This window comes from Rhineura floridana, chromosome 4 (genome assembly GCF_030035675.1).
Source record: "Rhineura floridana isolate rRhiFlo1 chromosome 4, rRhiFlo1.hap2, whole genome shotgun sequence".
In the NCBI taxonomy this organism is placed as follows: Eukaryota; Metazoa; Chordata; class Lepidosauria; order Squamata; family Rhineuridae; genus Rhineura; species Rhineura floridana.
The window spans coordinates 205,364,906-205,381,195 of NC_084483.1; the positions used below are offsets into that span (position 1 = coordinate 205,364,906).

The 16,290-nt window shown below is 48.6% G+C and overlaps 1 protein-coding gene across 1 annotated transcript; it reads right to left on the bottom strand.

Moving 5' to 3' along the window:
* Positions 1-396: 396 nt before the first annotated feature.
* On the bottom strand, positions 397-14,711 carry LOC133384224 (serine protease 55-like). Its single transcript, XM_061626138.1, has 6 exons — positions 14,685-14,711; positions 14,475-14,540; positions 14,018-14,241; positions 9,712-9,975; positions 6,936-7,065; positions 397-762 (listed from the first exon to the last, which is right to left on the bottom strand). The coding sequence occupies exons 1-6, from the start codon at positions 14,709-14,711 to the stop codon at positions 454-456; spliced, it is 1,020 nt and encodes a 339-aa protein (XP_061482122.1). The 3' UTR covers positions 397-453.
* Positions 14,712-16,290: the final 1,579 nt, after the last annotated feature.

The following is a 16,290-nucleotide window of genomic DNA, read 5'->3' on the forward strand; positions in this document are numbered from 1 at the left end:
TTACACTCACTCACTCACTCACACACACACACACACACACACACACACACACACACACACACGAGAGTGCTTTAGCAACCCTGACCCAGGGTAAAATATTGCAGGTCTGACTGGGAGGAAGACCAGATGTAAACTCTGCAGAGGGCATGAAGCACTGCCACGGTGATCTGTGGCACACCGCAGTGGCTTATGTATGCGTACCTTCCATCGCCACGCTGGCTGAAGCAGTCTGCAGTCCACAGTGTGGCCACAAGATGTCTCCCCGTATTGCACAGCGTGTCACCACTTGGCAAACAAGGAAGGCTGCCTTGGAAAAAGTGCAGGCAGCATGTTCATCTGGTGACCCTTGGCTTTCATTTTTTAAGGTTTTATTTATGCATAAAAGAAAGTCAGCAAGAGGTAGTGTAACATAGAGTATGTACAGGGTACTGATGGGAGGCAAAGGGTTTTTTATCATAAATGGAAAAGTGTCGACGTCAGAACGGCAGCCAGGGCTCTGGCCACGGAAAGGCAGGGAGGATCAGAAGCTGAACCAGGAATGAGGATTTCAGAACGAGCAATGACAACGTCCACCCCTTCGGGTATAAACGGTTTCCCTTCTTCAGCTGTTGTCTCTTCTATCCAGTCAAGGTAGCTGATGACCACCGTGTAGACAGCAGGGCTCCCCTTTCCGCCACAGGCATCCCCCCGGCTGGCTATTCCAACCACAAACCATTTCACGTCGTTTCCGTAAGTGCAGACCAAAGGCCCCCCGCTGCCATCCTGGGGAGAGGGGAAGGGGTGGGAATGAGAGCACAAGAGAAACGTATTTGTCACATTTATATCCAGCCTTTCCTCCAAGGAGCTCAAGGTAGTGTGTGCGGTTCTCCTCCCCCCCAACGAATCCTTGCAACAACCCTGTGAGGTAGGTTTGGCCAAGGGACAGTGACTGGCCCAAGGTCACGCAGAGAGTTTCATGGCTGGGGGGGGGGATTTGAACCCTGGTCTTTCAGGTCCTAGTCTGACATGTGTCCATTTGATATTCCAAATTTAGGATACCCTGGCCACTCCCCAAAGGGGCATAGGCAAGATGCTGTTTGGGAAAATAAAATAAATCCAAAATCCACATTAATGCAATACCTTCATTAAGGCAAGCAAAATGTTACAAAATAATGTGCAAGCTTTCACATTTTCTAGAACTCATTGTCAGGCTGGATGGTAGACGCCTAGCCTTAAGAAGAGTCCTGTAGAAATCAAAAGCTTGCCCAATATTTTGTGACATCTTGGTTGGCCGAATCTAAGTATTGCTCTAATATGGATTGTGGGGATTTTACTATGGGCTAACTCAGCTACTTCTACTTTTTAATGTTATTAAAAACTTAGAGATGTTGTTTGAACCCGTTCCATATGCACGTTAACAACGGAAATAAATACATCTTTTCCTCTGTTTATCCCCTCATTTTCATCCCCTTCCATTGTTATCTACCGTGCCAAATGGTAGAAATGTAAGATCCCCGGGGCAGAGACCTGTCCTCTTGTAGTCTGTAAAGCAGAATCACAGAATCATAGAACAGTAGAGTTTGATGGGGTCTATAAGGCCATCAAGTCCAACCCCCTGCGCAATGCAGGAATCCAAATTAAAGCATACCGACAGGTGGCTGTCCAGCCCCTTCTTGAATGCTCCAATGTTGGACAGCCCACCACCTCCCTAGGTCATTGCTTCCATTGTCGTACCACTCTAACAGTTAGGAAATTTTTCCTGATGTTCAGTTGAAATCTGGCTTCCTGCAAGTTGAGCCCATTATTCCATGTCCTGCACTCTGGGGTGACTGAGAAGAGACCCTGGCCCTCCTCTGTGTGACAACCTTTCATGTACTTGAAGAGTGCTATCGTATCTCCCCTCAGTCTTCTCTTCTCCAGGCTAAACATGCCCAGTTCTTTCAGTCTCTCCTCATAGGGCTTTGTTTCAAATCCCGATCATCCTTGTTGCCCTCCTCTGTCTGCATCCTTCTTAAAGTGCGGTGTGCAGAACTGGATGCAGTAAAGATGAGGCTAACCAGTGCAGAATAGAAGGGAACTAGTACTTCGTGCCATTTAGAAATTATACTTCTGTTAATGCAGCCTAAAATAGCATTTACATTGTTTGCAGCCACATCACACTGTTGGCTCATATTCAGCTTGTGATCAACAGCAATACCAGGATCCTTCTTGCATGTAGTATTGCTGAGCCAAGTATCCCCCATCTTATGGAAGGAAGGAAGAGAGGAAGACAGAAAAGACAAAGTGGAACAAATACTATCAAATAAAGATATAAAGGAGTATGAAGTCTCTTTTCCCCCTTTGTGGAGAGGATTTTGACAACTGGCATCAGCTTCAGACTCAGAAGAGGGTTGGGCATAGGGCTAGGGTGCCCCTGTACCTCCAGCTGAAGGCTACCAGAACTTTCCTAACTTAATGGCTTGCCAAAATAAGTCTTCCCCAGCTCTTTAGAAGCCATGCAGTGAAATATTAGTAGCCACAGGATGCGAGGGGAAGAGAGTGAAGTTCATTACCACAGTGCCTGCAGACCCAGTGCCTGCAGGAAGAACATCGTTGCCCAGGGAAGGAGAGCCTGCTGCCGCTGCTGCTGCCGCTGCTGCCACTGCTGCTGCCGGATCTCCACCTCCACCACCCTTTCCTGTGGGACTTCTGCCAGGCAGACCTGCATCTTGCAGGACCAGGCCCCAGGTACCCAGCCAGCTGTGACTGATTCCTACCACCTGTCCCTCTTTGGAGGGATACATAAGCCGGCTGGCTGAGGTGGCCTGGGTTTTTTGTGTGCTGTGTCATTTTTTTTTCCTTTTGGGGGGGTTGTTTTAAGGTTGGGTGCCTGCCTGAGTGGTGGAAGCTTACATTGGGGTTGAAATGTGGTTTCAATGAGGCTTGAATGAGAATAATCTGGAGAATCTATTTAGCCAACACAGTCTCTATTCCTACCTGACTTTGCCTCCATACCAGGAAAGAATTGGCTGAATGTTTATATTTATTAAAATATAGCAAATGGGAGGAACTGCAAACCAGATTAACCAATTCATAAAGTACAGTCAGGTGAGGATTTAGCTAACTGTGTGTGGGAAGCTTTCCTGCAGAGCCCAGGGCATGTGATGCAGCCACAGGCTGTGGCTCTCAGTAAAAGATGGGAAGAAATGTCTCCCTTCTGCTAGGTGAACCTTGGGAATGTGAGCCCAACATGCACACCTAGTCCCCATTGTCCAGCATTCACCTAAAATGTACATGTCAGACCTAAAGGGCACCTCCAAGTCCTACAAGATATAATGTACCGGCAGATCCCTAAGAAGTGCTTTTAATCCAAGAATGCCTCAGTGTAGCTAATGTTTCTCCCCTCTTCCTCACTTGTTTGCAGTCAATGAGACCCAGTGCCTGCAGGAAGAGGAGAACATCGCCGCCCAGGGAAGGAGAGCCTGCTGCTGCTGCTGCTGCTGCTGCTATTGGATCACCACCTCCACCACCCTTCCCTGTGGGACTTCTGCCTGGCAGACGTGCATCTTGCAGGACCAGGGCCCAGGTACCCAGCCAGCTGTGACTGATTTCCACCACCTGTCCCTCTTTGGAGGGATACATAAGCCGGCTGGCTGAGGTGGCCTGGGTTTATATTTTGTGTGCTGGTTGTGGGTTATCCTTTTCTTTTTTTTCTTTTGGGGGGGTTGTTTTAAGGTTGGGTGCCTGTCTGAGTGGTGGAAGCCTACATCGGGGCATGTGTCAATCACAGGGGAGTGATGGGGGAAGGGTGGGAGGCCAATGTATACCGAGGCTGGGCGGCAGATGCTGGTGGAAAGCTAGGGGCAGGCCACGTCAGGTGAACTAGGGAGAGATGCATAATATCTGTCCCCTGTTCCGAGCCTGTCCAGAGCCAACAGACAGCTGGGAGATGCTTGACTCCACACTCTGGCCTTCGACTGCTGCTGTGCAATGCCAGGTCTGTTGTCCAAAAAACATCCCTCATCCATGATATGATATCGGATTAGGGCGCGGACCTGGCATGTATTACGGAAACCTGGCTGGATGAGGCTGCTGCTCCTATCCTTGAGGCCATGTGTCCAGCTGGGTTCTCGTATGCACAGCAGCCGAGGGTCGGTAGTCGGGGAGGGGGAGTGGCGGTTATTTACAGAAGGTCCCTGGTTCTCACCAGACCTCCTCTCTGTGAGACCAAGGTGGCAGACTGCATGTGCTGGAGGTTGGGCCCAAAGGGCAGTCTAGGGATTCTGCTCGTGTACCGTCCACCCCGCTGCACGACGGACTCCCTGGCTGAGGTGCTGGAGGTGGTCTCGGCTGTGCGTGTACAGTCCCCAAACCTGTTGGTATTGGGGGACTTCAATGTATATTCAGAGACCATCCTTACTGGGGCACCTCGGGACTTCATGGAAACCATGGCTTCCTGGGAGCTGCACCTTATTACAATGGGGCCCACCCATGTAGCCGGTCATGCACTCGACCTTGTGTTTGTCTCGGGAGAGGAGGGGAGTGATCTGAAAATTGGGGGTACATCCATCACCCCCTTGTCATGGTCAGACCACTATCTGGTGAGGATGGACTCTTCGGTGCCACAAACCCTCCGTGGGGGTGGAGGACCTATTAAGATGGTCCGCCCCAGGCATCTGATGGATCCTGATGGATTCCTGAATGTGTTTGGGGACTCTCTGGAGCATGCACACAGCCACTTGGCTGAGACCCTGGTGGAGGGGTGGAATGCCGCAATCGCCAGGGCATTAGACCGGGTAGCTCCGAAACGCCCTCTCTCCCTGAATAGAGCTCAGACGGCACCGTGGTTCACCCCACGGTTGCGAATTCTGAGGCGGGAGGTGAGACGGCTAGAGGGTTGGTGGCGGAAATCTCGCTCTGGCAATGATCGGACACATGTTAGAGTGGCTGCGGCAGCCTATCATGTGGCAATAAGGGCAGCAAAAAAAGATTTTTATGCTGCCTCTATTGCATCTGCAGAGTGCTGTCCCAGGAGACTGTTCCAAGTGGTCCGGAGCCTGGTCGGTCCAGTTGCTCCGGAACCAATGGAACATGCTAAGGCCTCCTGTGACGAGTTTGCTAAACACTTTGCGGAGAAAATCGATCGTATTAAGAGTGCTATTCCATGCGCTGTGGACACAGTGAGTGAACCAGAGGTGACCAGTGGTGCTCTGGTGGTGTGGTGTCGGTTCCAGCTTCTTCCATCTGATGAAGTGGACAAGGTGCTTTCAACCTTAAAGCCAACCACTTGCTTACTCAATCCTTGCCCATCGTGGCTCATTATGAGCTGCAAAGATAGACTGGGTGAGGGGATCAAGATGATGGTAAATACATCTCTCGAAGAGGGAGTAATGTCATCATCGCTCAAGGAGGCAGTAATAAAACCAATCTTAAAGAAGCCCTCCTTGGATCCCCAAGATCTGAACAACTTTTGCCCAGTCTCAAATTTGCCATTCTTAGGCAAGGCGATTGAGCGGGTGGTGGCTAAACAGTTGCAAGCGCACTTGGAGGAAGCGGATTATCTGTATCCATTTCAATCAGGCTTCAGGCCTGGACATGGGACTGAAACAGCCCTGGTCGCCTTGGTAGATGATATGAGGAGGGCGTGGGATAGGGGCGAATGCACCTTCCTTGTCCTCCTTGATCTCTCAGCGGCTTTCGATACCGTTGACCACGTTATCCTCCTGGACCGCCTGGAGAGGTTAGGTATGGGGGGCACTGTATTGCAGTGGTTCCATTCCTTCCTCTCTGGTAGGTACCAAAGAGTGGCATTGGAGGATGAGGTCTCGGATCCTTGGCCTCTCACTTGTGCGGTGCCACAGGGTTCCATCCTCTCCCCGATGCTGTTCAACATCTATATAAAGCCACTGGGGGCAATCATCAGGAGATTTGGGCTGCAATGTCATCAGTATGCGGATGACACGCAGCTCTGTCTCTCATTTAAATCTGCACCGAGGTTGGCTGTAGAAACCCTGTCCAAGTGCCTGGAGTCGGTGAGTGGCTGGATGGGAAGGAATAAACTGAAGCTGAACCCTGACAAAACCGAGGTACTGTTTGTGGGAGACAAGGGAAGGCTGGGGGATGTGGACCTGGTGCTCAATGGGGTACGATTGCCCCTGAAAGACCAGGTCCGCAGCCTGGGGGTCATTCTTGACTCCCAGCTGACCATGGAAGCTCAAGTCTCGGCTGTGAGCCGGGCGGCGCTGTATCAACTCCATCTGATACGGAGGCTGCGCCCCTACCTTCCCAACCATCTGCTCCCACCAGTAGTACATGCCCTGGTCACCTCTCGCCTAGATTACTGTAATGCGCTCTACGTGGGGTTACCCTTGAAAACGGTCCAGAAGCTGCAACTAGTACAGAATGCGGCGGCTCGTCTGATTAAAGGCAGCCGCCGGCAAGATCACATCACTCCAGTGCTGAAGGAGTTGCACTGGCTACCAGTTGTTTACCGGGCCCAATTCAAGGTGTTGGTTTTGACCTTTAAAACCCTATACGGTTTTAGCCCAGTCTATCTGAAGGAGCGCCTCCAGCATCGTCAGGGATGCCGCTCAACAAGATCAGCCTCAGAAGACCTTCTCTCGATCCCACCGGTTAAAACAGCTAGACTGGTGAGGACTAGAGAGAGGGCTTTTTCAATTGTGGCCCCCACCCTGTGGAACTCTCTCCCAAATGATCTCCGCCATGCCCCTTCTATGATGAGCTTCTGCTGGGCCTTGAAGACCTGGCTCTTCAGGCAGGCTTTTGGGGTGGGTTAGGTTTTTATTGTTATGGTTTTAAATGTTAACGTTTTAATGTATTGTTTTTATCTTGTACGTCGCCCAGAGTGGCTGGACATCCAGCCAGATGGGCAACTAATAAATTTATTATTATTATTATTATTATTATTATTATCCATGCTGCGGCATGGTAGTAACCCAGGACCAAGTTCCTTGTACCTTGCAGGTCTCCTTCGTGCTTTCCTCGGAGACGGCGCACAAGACGTCCCCAGCCAGCCCCGGGACCCTCTCGGAGCAAGTCTCCCTGCTGATCAGAGTCATTTCTGCTTTCCTTAGCACGCCGGTTGGCCTTTTCTCCTTACCTGCAGGCACAGAGGAAAGAAAGGGATGCAGGGCCACTCAGGAGCCACTTAGAAATGACAGGAGGGACAAATTGTGTGGGACTTCCATAGGGACCTTGCTGTTCTGTGCAGCGTGAAGACTTGCACTGTTCTGGAACCCAGGCCAAGAAAGCCGGCTTTTCTCGAAGCCAGGGGCCTTGAGGTCAGTTGCTGGACCTGGAGATGGGAAGCTGGTGGCATCTGGGTCAGGCAGAACCTGCTGCTCTACTGACTAGGCAAAGGGCCAAAGCCCTCACTCCTAGTAATTAAACCAGATCTGGCTGACGCAAAGGCCAAATACTGCTTGCCAGCCACAAAGGCTGATGTTCCACAACTCTATATCTTTTTTTGGTAGTTCCTATCAGTGGGATCTCATGGTGAGGTCCCAGCCGCAGGCCATGAGGTTTCTAATTCAAGCCTAGATACTTCCTCCTCTGGACACCATTATGGGGTGGGCATTCCTGGCATGGTGCGAGATTCGTGGCTGAATGTTGATCTGATCTTACGCTAGCAACCCTTAGGGATGGGCAAATCTGTCACTTCTGAGTTTGCTCAGTTTCTCATCTTTCCAATCTTAAATTCAGTTGTGCCTATTGTCACATCAGTTTGCAAAAAATGTTTTCAAGGCCTCCTGAGAATTAATCATTTTATGACAAATTTCTCCTAATATACCTGTCTGTACACAATTCTGCCAATAAACACATTTTTGCTAAGCAATACCATCAAATACAATACATATTTGTATGTTATTTTCACTAATATACATGTCTCCACACTTTCTATAATACTACAGGCATACCCCGCTTTAACATATGCAATGGGACCGGAGCGTGTATGTAAAGTGAAAATGTACTTAAAGTGAAGCAATTATCTATGCATGTACTGCACTGCAATCGCCACTAGATGGCAGCGGCGTCATGCCATTAAGTGTCCATTATTGTGAAGCGCGTATGTTAAAGTAGGGTATGGTGGAGTATGGTGGAGTATGGAGCATGCACTTTATAGCGAGGCGACTTTAAGTGAAGCGACTTTAAGTGGGGTATGCCCGTATAAACTCTGGGCATGAATTGGAAACTTCATAGGCTGTGGCCAGGACCTCGCCACTTTACCCGAGCATACGCATTTTTGTACCCATTCCTTGGCTGGAGAACTGCATTGCCAAATTTGGAGAAGTGTGAATTTTGAAGGAAGGCTGTGTTTCAATAAGTGCAACTTAGATAATCCTGCCTTTAAACGTGGACTGAATTGAATGTCTGCCCCATTCGTAGCTGTCCTTGCCCTGATGGATCTACTGATTGGTTGAAGCCACTTTTACTCATATTGCAATTTGGCAGGAGAAAAATGTTTCTTTGGGACTTGTGGCTGGGGGCCGAGGGCTGTTGAATAGGAAGAGAGGAGGGCAGCAAATCGAAGAGAGGAGCAATGCAGTGGAAGCCGACTGCCCTATTGGCATGAAAAGAGAGGCAGAGCCCTGCTGGTCATAGGAAATGGTGTCAGGAAAACCCCAGCCATGGAGAACGAGGTGTGGTCCTTGTCTCACAAGGTATGGCAGTCTCAGGCAGCTGGGAAGGAACCAGGATGTGGGCTTCAGCTGGGATGCAGTATTTAAGGCAGGTGCAGAGAACCCGTGGGCCTCCAGGTGATGCTGGATGCCAGCTCCCATCATCTCCGAGTGAGCACTGGCCACGTTGCCTGCCGGGAATCGGAGTTCAGCAACTCCTGGCAAGCCACCGCTCCTCACTGCCTGTTTACAGGCAGGCATGCCGGGTGAGGACTCCATCTGAGCTGGGCTTCCTTGTGTCTCCTTTCCCACACTCTGCAGTTATCACCCATGTAGGAATAGTCATTTAAGAGGGAGCAGCGCTGAGTCAAACTTTCTCAGATCTTTTTCTGCTTGAATTCAGGATGGGGGCGGGGAAAGTTTCATAAAACCATGCCTCCTGCTCCTCGTTTTTTTTGCCGCCGATTCAATCACTCTCCCTGCTACCACCGACTGTGTTTCTCAAAATGATCCTTCTGTTCCTCTTCCTCTCCAGACAAGAACCGTTGGTTCCTAATTCTGCCTTTACTCTGATAGCGTTCATCTTAGAGCCAGTTCAGAGTGAGGGCAACATTAGGAAGCAATCCTTCTTCCTCTCATGCTGATTTGGACTCAACATGGATGCCACCAGGCCAAAGGGAGAACTAGAAAACAGTCCTTTCTGTCCAGAAAGGAAGAACAGAAATATTTGTTTTTCTGCCTTGAAAATGGCCAGAGGGGAGAGCAGTGACGGCCAGTGGCTAAGATTGCCACGGTGCACCTGACCTGCTGCTTCCCAGGAGAGAGGGGGGGGATGGACGATGTGGTATAAATGGTGGTGACACTAGAGGAGCCAGTCTGGTGCTCCCACCGATGAATCCGTATAGTGCTGCTGACCCTGCTACCTCTCTCCTCCCCCTCCCCCTCATGGTAACTGGCCAGGGGGGTCAGTTGTAGGCTGGTGCCCCTTCCCACTGGCCACTACATGGGGAGAGTAGTGAAACAGAACAGAACTTTTTCCACATTCTCATCCCCCATCTGCCTCAACTTACAGCTGTGAGTGGGGTGGCAAACTTAGGGGGCATTTTGGCTGAACCCAAGACTAGAAATTGCAGTACCCGCCATGGTGGATCTCCACGTGGCAGCCCAACAGTCTTGCCACATGCCAAGGTCATGCAGCAAGGGAAGGCAAATGGGCGTCTTCTCCTCGTTGAAGTCTATGGGGGAGTCCAGCAGGATCAAAGCAATGTCGTTGATCAGGTTCACCCCATCAAAGTCTTCGTGGATGATCACCCTGTCCAACTTCCTTTTCTCTACCCGATCCTCACTGAATTTGACCACTGCATGGAGATCTGAAGGACTTGGGATCAAAGAAAAGAGGTAAGACATTAACAAATGCGAATCAATGAACTGTAGGGCTGCATCCAGACAGACCAACGGTTCGAGTTAGTTTAAGACATCTTAGAATGGATGGGGAAGTCTTGTGCACATTTGTGCTCTGGGGTCCATGCGCTGCTCCTCCCCTTTCCCACTGCAGTCCCTGCGGTTCAGGCATTACATTAGTAATGTGACTTGGAGTCCCCAACTTTGGATGACTCCGCGTGAGTCCACCCTTGTAGTGGAACAGCCAGCACCCAGAGGTATGGACCCATGTATCTGCCAGCTGACATAGAGAAAGAATTGCCTATCTTGCAAGATTTCGCCAGGCCACTGCCGCGGTGGAGAGCATCGAGCTGGGGCTGGAGATGGACTACGGAGATGGAGTGCGGGCCCCTGATGGGCCTGGCACCGCAGCCCTGCCCTGGGGGCTGCGCTTGGGATCAAACAGGAAGCAGCCCCACGCCTTGCATGCTAGCTGCTGGCTCCCTGCAGACCCCCAGCACAGAGATGCTGCCGCTCAGCCCTGACAACCTCCTGGCAGCCTCCGAGGACTGGGGAGTGCCCCTGCAGCAGCAGCAGCCGTCTTACCACGCGGCCTTCACTCACCAGCTCCAGTACTAGTCCCATCCACACCCGAGCGCCTCCGGCTTCTTCGAGGAGAGCCTCCCCTCCCAGGCCTCTGCCCCGGCGGGCCTGCTCACCCCGCCTTCCTCCTCGCTGGAGCTGTTGGAAGCCAAGCCCAAGAGGGGGCGCCGCTTCTGGCTTCCCAAATGGATGGCCATCTACACCGGCTCTTATGCCGGCTGCGAGAAGATCTACATCAAGAGCTCCCACCTGGGGCCGCACCTCTGGACTGACACGGGTGGGGGCTGCCCGCTGGGGCGCCCTGCCTCCATCTCCAACGCGGTAGTGTCCTGTTTGTTTCCGAGGTGGCTTCTGCCACCAAATATACCTGACGTGGGGCTTCCTGTAGCCTAAGCCGGGCGGGGGTGTTCTTGGCTACGATGGCTGAACTAGCAGGTTCTGGGTTTGGGGAACAGGTGGGGGGCAGCAGAAAACCTACATTTGAGTTGTACTGTGTGTTGCAATTTTTATCGTATTGTTCTCTTTATTGTGTTGAGTTTTGCTTGGTCTGCTTTTGTACCGTTATCTTTATTCTGTATATGTTTTTGAGATTTTTTTGTTTGTAAGTTGCTTTGAGTTTCATTTTGGAAAAAAGCGACTAATAAATAAATAAATAAATAGGTTTTTTTTATTATTATTTATTGAATTTATATCCCACTCTTACTCCTGAAAGAATGCAAGGTGGCAAACATAAACAAAAGCATTTAATAAAAAGGAGGACATATTCAAGACAGTTAAAAACATTCCAAAGCACAATTATTATACAGCCGCGAGAGCGGCTGTATACTATAGTCAGCATGGATTTTTTGCATTCGGCAGTGTTAAATGGAAAATATCCCCCCATGCCATTCTGATGCTTCCCATAAGCTCATTTCAAAGCAATACCTTACAAAACTTATAGTCCTGAACTCAGAAACGCTTGCTTAACAGCCTTCTAAATTTTCATGGTGATACACAAAACAGTCAGAGAGAATAGAGAGCTCAAAGCATAAAAAGAGAGAGGGGAAAAAAGGCCCCTGTTGGACTTGTTTCTGTCAGAGTTCTGATAATTTGTTGAAATTCATTAAAATCAGCCATGTTCACAGAGTACCTGTAATCCTTTTACTGACTTCGCCCCATACTCTGACCTTCATCTTCTGCAGTTTAAAAAACACCAGGCTGATTTTTAATTAATTTAAGAAATTTAGCATTGGAATCAATGGTAAGGCTGGGCATGCTCAGTAAGAACTGTAAGTGTTCTAAAAGCCAGACTCACAGCTGCTGGGCTTGGCTAATCAGGGGGCCACACCCACAGCAGTCTTTGATTTCACGTCAGACAGTCATGGCTTCCCCCAAAGAATCCTGGGAAGTGTAGTTTGTGAAGGGTGCTGAGAGGAGACTCTCACAGACATAGCTCCAGTGGCCAGACTGGTTTAACAGCCAATCTGATTGAAGGTCTGTGAGGGGAATAGGGCCTCTCCTAGCAACTCTCAGCACCCTTCACTAACTACACTTCTCAGGATTCTTTGGGAGGCGCCATGACTGTCCAAAGTGAAATAAAGGCCTGGTGTGGATGTGGCCAGTGACAACTTTGGTTTTAATTTGGGTGGGAGGCTACATGTGTCTGCTGCAGAATAAAAAGGTGGGGGAAACCCTCAAAAAGAATGATACTGTTCACAATGTTTTCCTTTTGGAAAGGAAAGGAGCTTCCCCTCTGCCCAGTGCCTGCCCACCCACCCAACTCCTCCCCTCCGCCTCTCCTTCTTGCCCTCCTCCTCCCCTCCCTCCCTCTTCTCCCATCCCTGCTCCTCCCCCAGGTCAGTATCATAAGCATGATTGCACAGGAGTAAACCCTACTTTACTCAAAAGGCATGCAAATGATCAAACCTGTCCTCCCCTCCTCCTCCCTCCTATCAACTTCCTTGCCCTTTCCCTCCCCCTTCTTTTGCCCCTCCTTGCCCCTCCTTCTGCTCCCCTCTCCTCTCCCTTCCTTCTCTCTTCTTCCTCCCCTCCCCCTTCTTTCTTCCTCCTACCCTGCCCATTTCAGCCCCCCTCCCTCTTCCTTCTTCTCCTCCTCCCCCATGGTCAGTTTCACCTATGCTAAGCATGATTGCAGGAGAGTAAATCCCATTGAACTCAATAAACATGCAAGTGATCAAACCTTCCCTCCTCCTTCTCCTGCCTGCTCCCATCCACCTCCTCCCGTCTCTATCCCCTGTAGTTAGTTTCACCTACCCTAAGCATGATTGCAGGGGAGTAAATCCCACTGAACTCAAGAAGCATGCAAATGATCAATCCATTCTCAGCAAACTTGCACAGGATCCCATTTCTTACCTCCCGGATTAAAAAGCAGAGAAATTCACTGATAGGCAAAAAAAAAACCTTGCAGTTTAAGAACGTACCTATAGCCCACAAATATTTCTATCAAACTTTAAAAAGCAGGGAAATTGGGCAGCTATAGTGAATGCGTCAGGGGAGCAGGAGACCTGACCTTCTCTCTGAGATATTGGACTGTCCCATAAATTTGTCAAAATGCAAACACAATTGGGGTTGGTTTTCCACAGTCCAATCTACTTCCTGTGTAGCATTCTGCACTAGCTAGAGCTTCTGGACAGGCAGCCCCACCTACAGCGAATTGCAGCAATCTAGTCTCAATGTTACCAATGCATGGACTACAGTGGCCAAATGATCCGCGTTCGACCATAGCTGGCGTACCAGATGAAGCTGGTAAAAGGCACACCTGTCACCAAGGTCACTTGGGCCTCTAATGACAAAGAAGGATCCTTCCCCTCTCTCTCCCATTTCCCATTCCATCCACCCAATGAGCATGCTCAATCCTCAGTTCTTTTCCTGTCCTGCTCTTTGGCCCCATAAAAATCCACACTCACACTCACACGATTATTATCTGATGTATCCAAAGAATGACTTTTCTCCGGGACCACGGTTCTTCATGGATCATGACCTCAAGGACAGTGGTTCCCAACGTTTCTGATATGGTGACCCACACATCTAAATTTACTTGGTATGGTAACCCATTGATTTATTGTCACGTGAAGTTTGGTCACTGTAGGTCTTCTCAGCTGGCAGCCACCAGAGAGCAGTTCCCAAGCATTAAAATGCAAGACTCCCGCCTTTTGGATGCTTGGTTACAAGTGTCAACACAGAATTATGAATATGCCAACAAAACAAGAGTTGTAAGAGGCATTTGTCATACCCGTTAAGCATCACAAGCAATCCTTATTTTGGGTTTACTTATAAAGCTCATGACCCACTTGCACAGGATTTGTGGCCCACTTGCGGGTCACAACCCACAGGTTTGAGAAATGCCGCTCTACTACACCAGTTCAAATAACTTATTTGGGGCATATTCTTTGAAAAGACAACTGTCTGCCCACTCGAGGGGATTCCTCCATACTCACAGTTCCTCCGTGAAGCAGTGGGCGACAGACAGGATCCACCAGCTGCTGAGAATCACCCCTCCACAGGCATGCTTCTCTTCAGATCGGATGCTGACCTCCCAGGGAAGCATCTCGGAGGCCGTCGCCAGCTCTCCCTTTTTGGCTATTGGTCCTGTCCATGAGATGGATTTGGATTTGGAGCTGAGGCCGCATGAAAAAATGGACATAGAGGGCAATGATTGTCGCTCTGTCAAGAGATGGTAGAATTATTTCATTCCCTGCAAGAGTTGTACCCATTTTACAGATTTGGAAACGTGAGGCTGCCTAGCTGGAAGTGTGTATCTTGGCCATGTACCTTGCAGTTAGATAACTTGGGTTTCAAATGTGTGTTTTTTCCCCTAGGTCTTGTAGACTGCACCTAGACTAGGGCTACCTTTTTGCTATGCGGATACCAAGGAACTAGATTCCACCTACCTGCATGGGAGTTTCTAATGAAGAAGGGTGCTAAGAACAAGAGAATGAGCTGCAGCATTTTAACCTCATTCTAGAGAGGTCCTCATGTTCATAGAAGCTACAAGAAGCAATCTCTTCATTCCTCATTGTACACACCACAACTAATCTGCTTGCCTAGAAATGACATCACTCACAGTTCCTCCCACACCGCCAGCCCCCATGTGACATCACTCACCAGCTTGTTCACTTGTGGTGATGTCATAATGGAATGCTGGACCTGGCTGGGCGGTGAAGGGGCAGAAACCTGCAGATTTCTTTCTCAAGGAGGACCTCTGGCTTCTGTTAAATTCTGAAAGGGATCTTTGAATACCAATAGGAGGAACCGTCACGAGGGAACAAGGATCGAGATTCGGTAGTCCCAATGAGGACACAGAAAGATTATTTTTAAATCAAACTCTATCTGTTTATTTTATTTTATTTTATTGACCCAAATGTTGTCTCTGAAGTCTCAGGGCATGCACAAATGCCTCAAACTGAGTAACCGAGAATCTATTTGAGATCAAGATAACACTATGGGAGCTATTCAACAAAATTCTGGCTCGCAGAATGACTTCAACTAGCACAAGAGCATTTCTGCCTCCTACTTCCCCCATGTGTGCTCTGTGCTATCCCCAAATCTGCTCCAGGGGGTTGAGGTAACCCTGATAACAAGATTGGGGGGGCATGGGGAAGGAGAGGGAGAGAATGTTCCACTGTGCAAGGAAAAATTCTTGCACCGACATTCGTTCAACATAGCACTACGTTGAAAACCCTATTTTGCAATTTTCAAAATGAAATAAATAATGAGGAGAAACCCATAATAACACAAGAAAACCAGTGATAATACACCTTACGCTTTTAAAAAACACATTTTAGGGTTTTGCATCACAAAATTTGGAGAAGTGCAAATTTTGAAGGACAACTGAATTTTGGTTTGTGTATCATTTCTGGATGTGTGAATTATGTAGGTTTGCACTAAAATACAAACTGAATGAAATTTCTCCCCCTTCCTCAGCCTCTGCTAACGAAGACTCAACACCCTCCCCCTTCACGATCAAATCTTTTTTTTTTTAACTTCGGTTTATTGGTTCACATATGGCATATCTAATTTCACACACACACAGAGTAAAATTGTAAAATACCTAGGAATTCTATTCTAGACTAAACGAAAATTATGTTGCATGCTAAATCCAAAAATAAAAGTCAAGAAAAGGGAAACACAGTGTGTTAGGTGTGTCTAAATATTATTGCTAAAACAACACTTTATTTGTAATTACTGGTGAACAAAATGCACGGGAGGGGGTCTCATGACTGAGCTTGCCACTTGTATTGGATCCCCTGTATCCTGTGCCTGCTGTGAACCTGCTGTGAAAAAAAGGTTTCTCTCTTCTTTACAAGTAAGAGCCTGTGTCTGTCATGTTTTGCATGGGAGTTAGGACAATTTGATTCCATTCATTTAGGCCTCAACAGAGGCCATGGATGTTTCCCTCTATGAGTGCTAAATGGGCATAGCAAAGCTAGGAAGACTGAATTAAGACTTATTACGGCTATTGGAAATGGCCACTGTATTCTTATTATACAGCCACAAGAGTGGCTGTATACTATAGTCAGTGTGGATTTTTTGCATTCCGCAATGTTAAATTGAAAATACCCCCATGCCATTCTGATCCTTCCCGTAAGCTCATTTCAAAACAAAACCTTATAAAACGCATAGTCCTGAACTTCAAAATGCTTGCTTAACAACCCTCTAAATTTTTATGGCGATACACAAAAGTTCAAAGTGTAAAATGAGAGAGAGAAAA

Bases quoted from the DNA above. Each gene is read 5' to 3' on its own strand.
- LOC133384224 (XM_061626138.1), bottom strand. From the start codon at position 14,711: ATGACATCACCACAAGTGAACAAGCTG. The intron at 14,541-14,684 runs GTGAGTGATGTC...GGACCTCTCTAG, and splicing joins CACCACAAGTGAACAAGCTG to AATGAGGTTAAAATGCTGCA. The intron at 9,976-14,017 runs GTGAGTATGGAG...TTTGATCCCAAG, and splicing joins CACTGCTTCACGGAGGAACT to TCCTTCAGATCTCCATGCAG.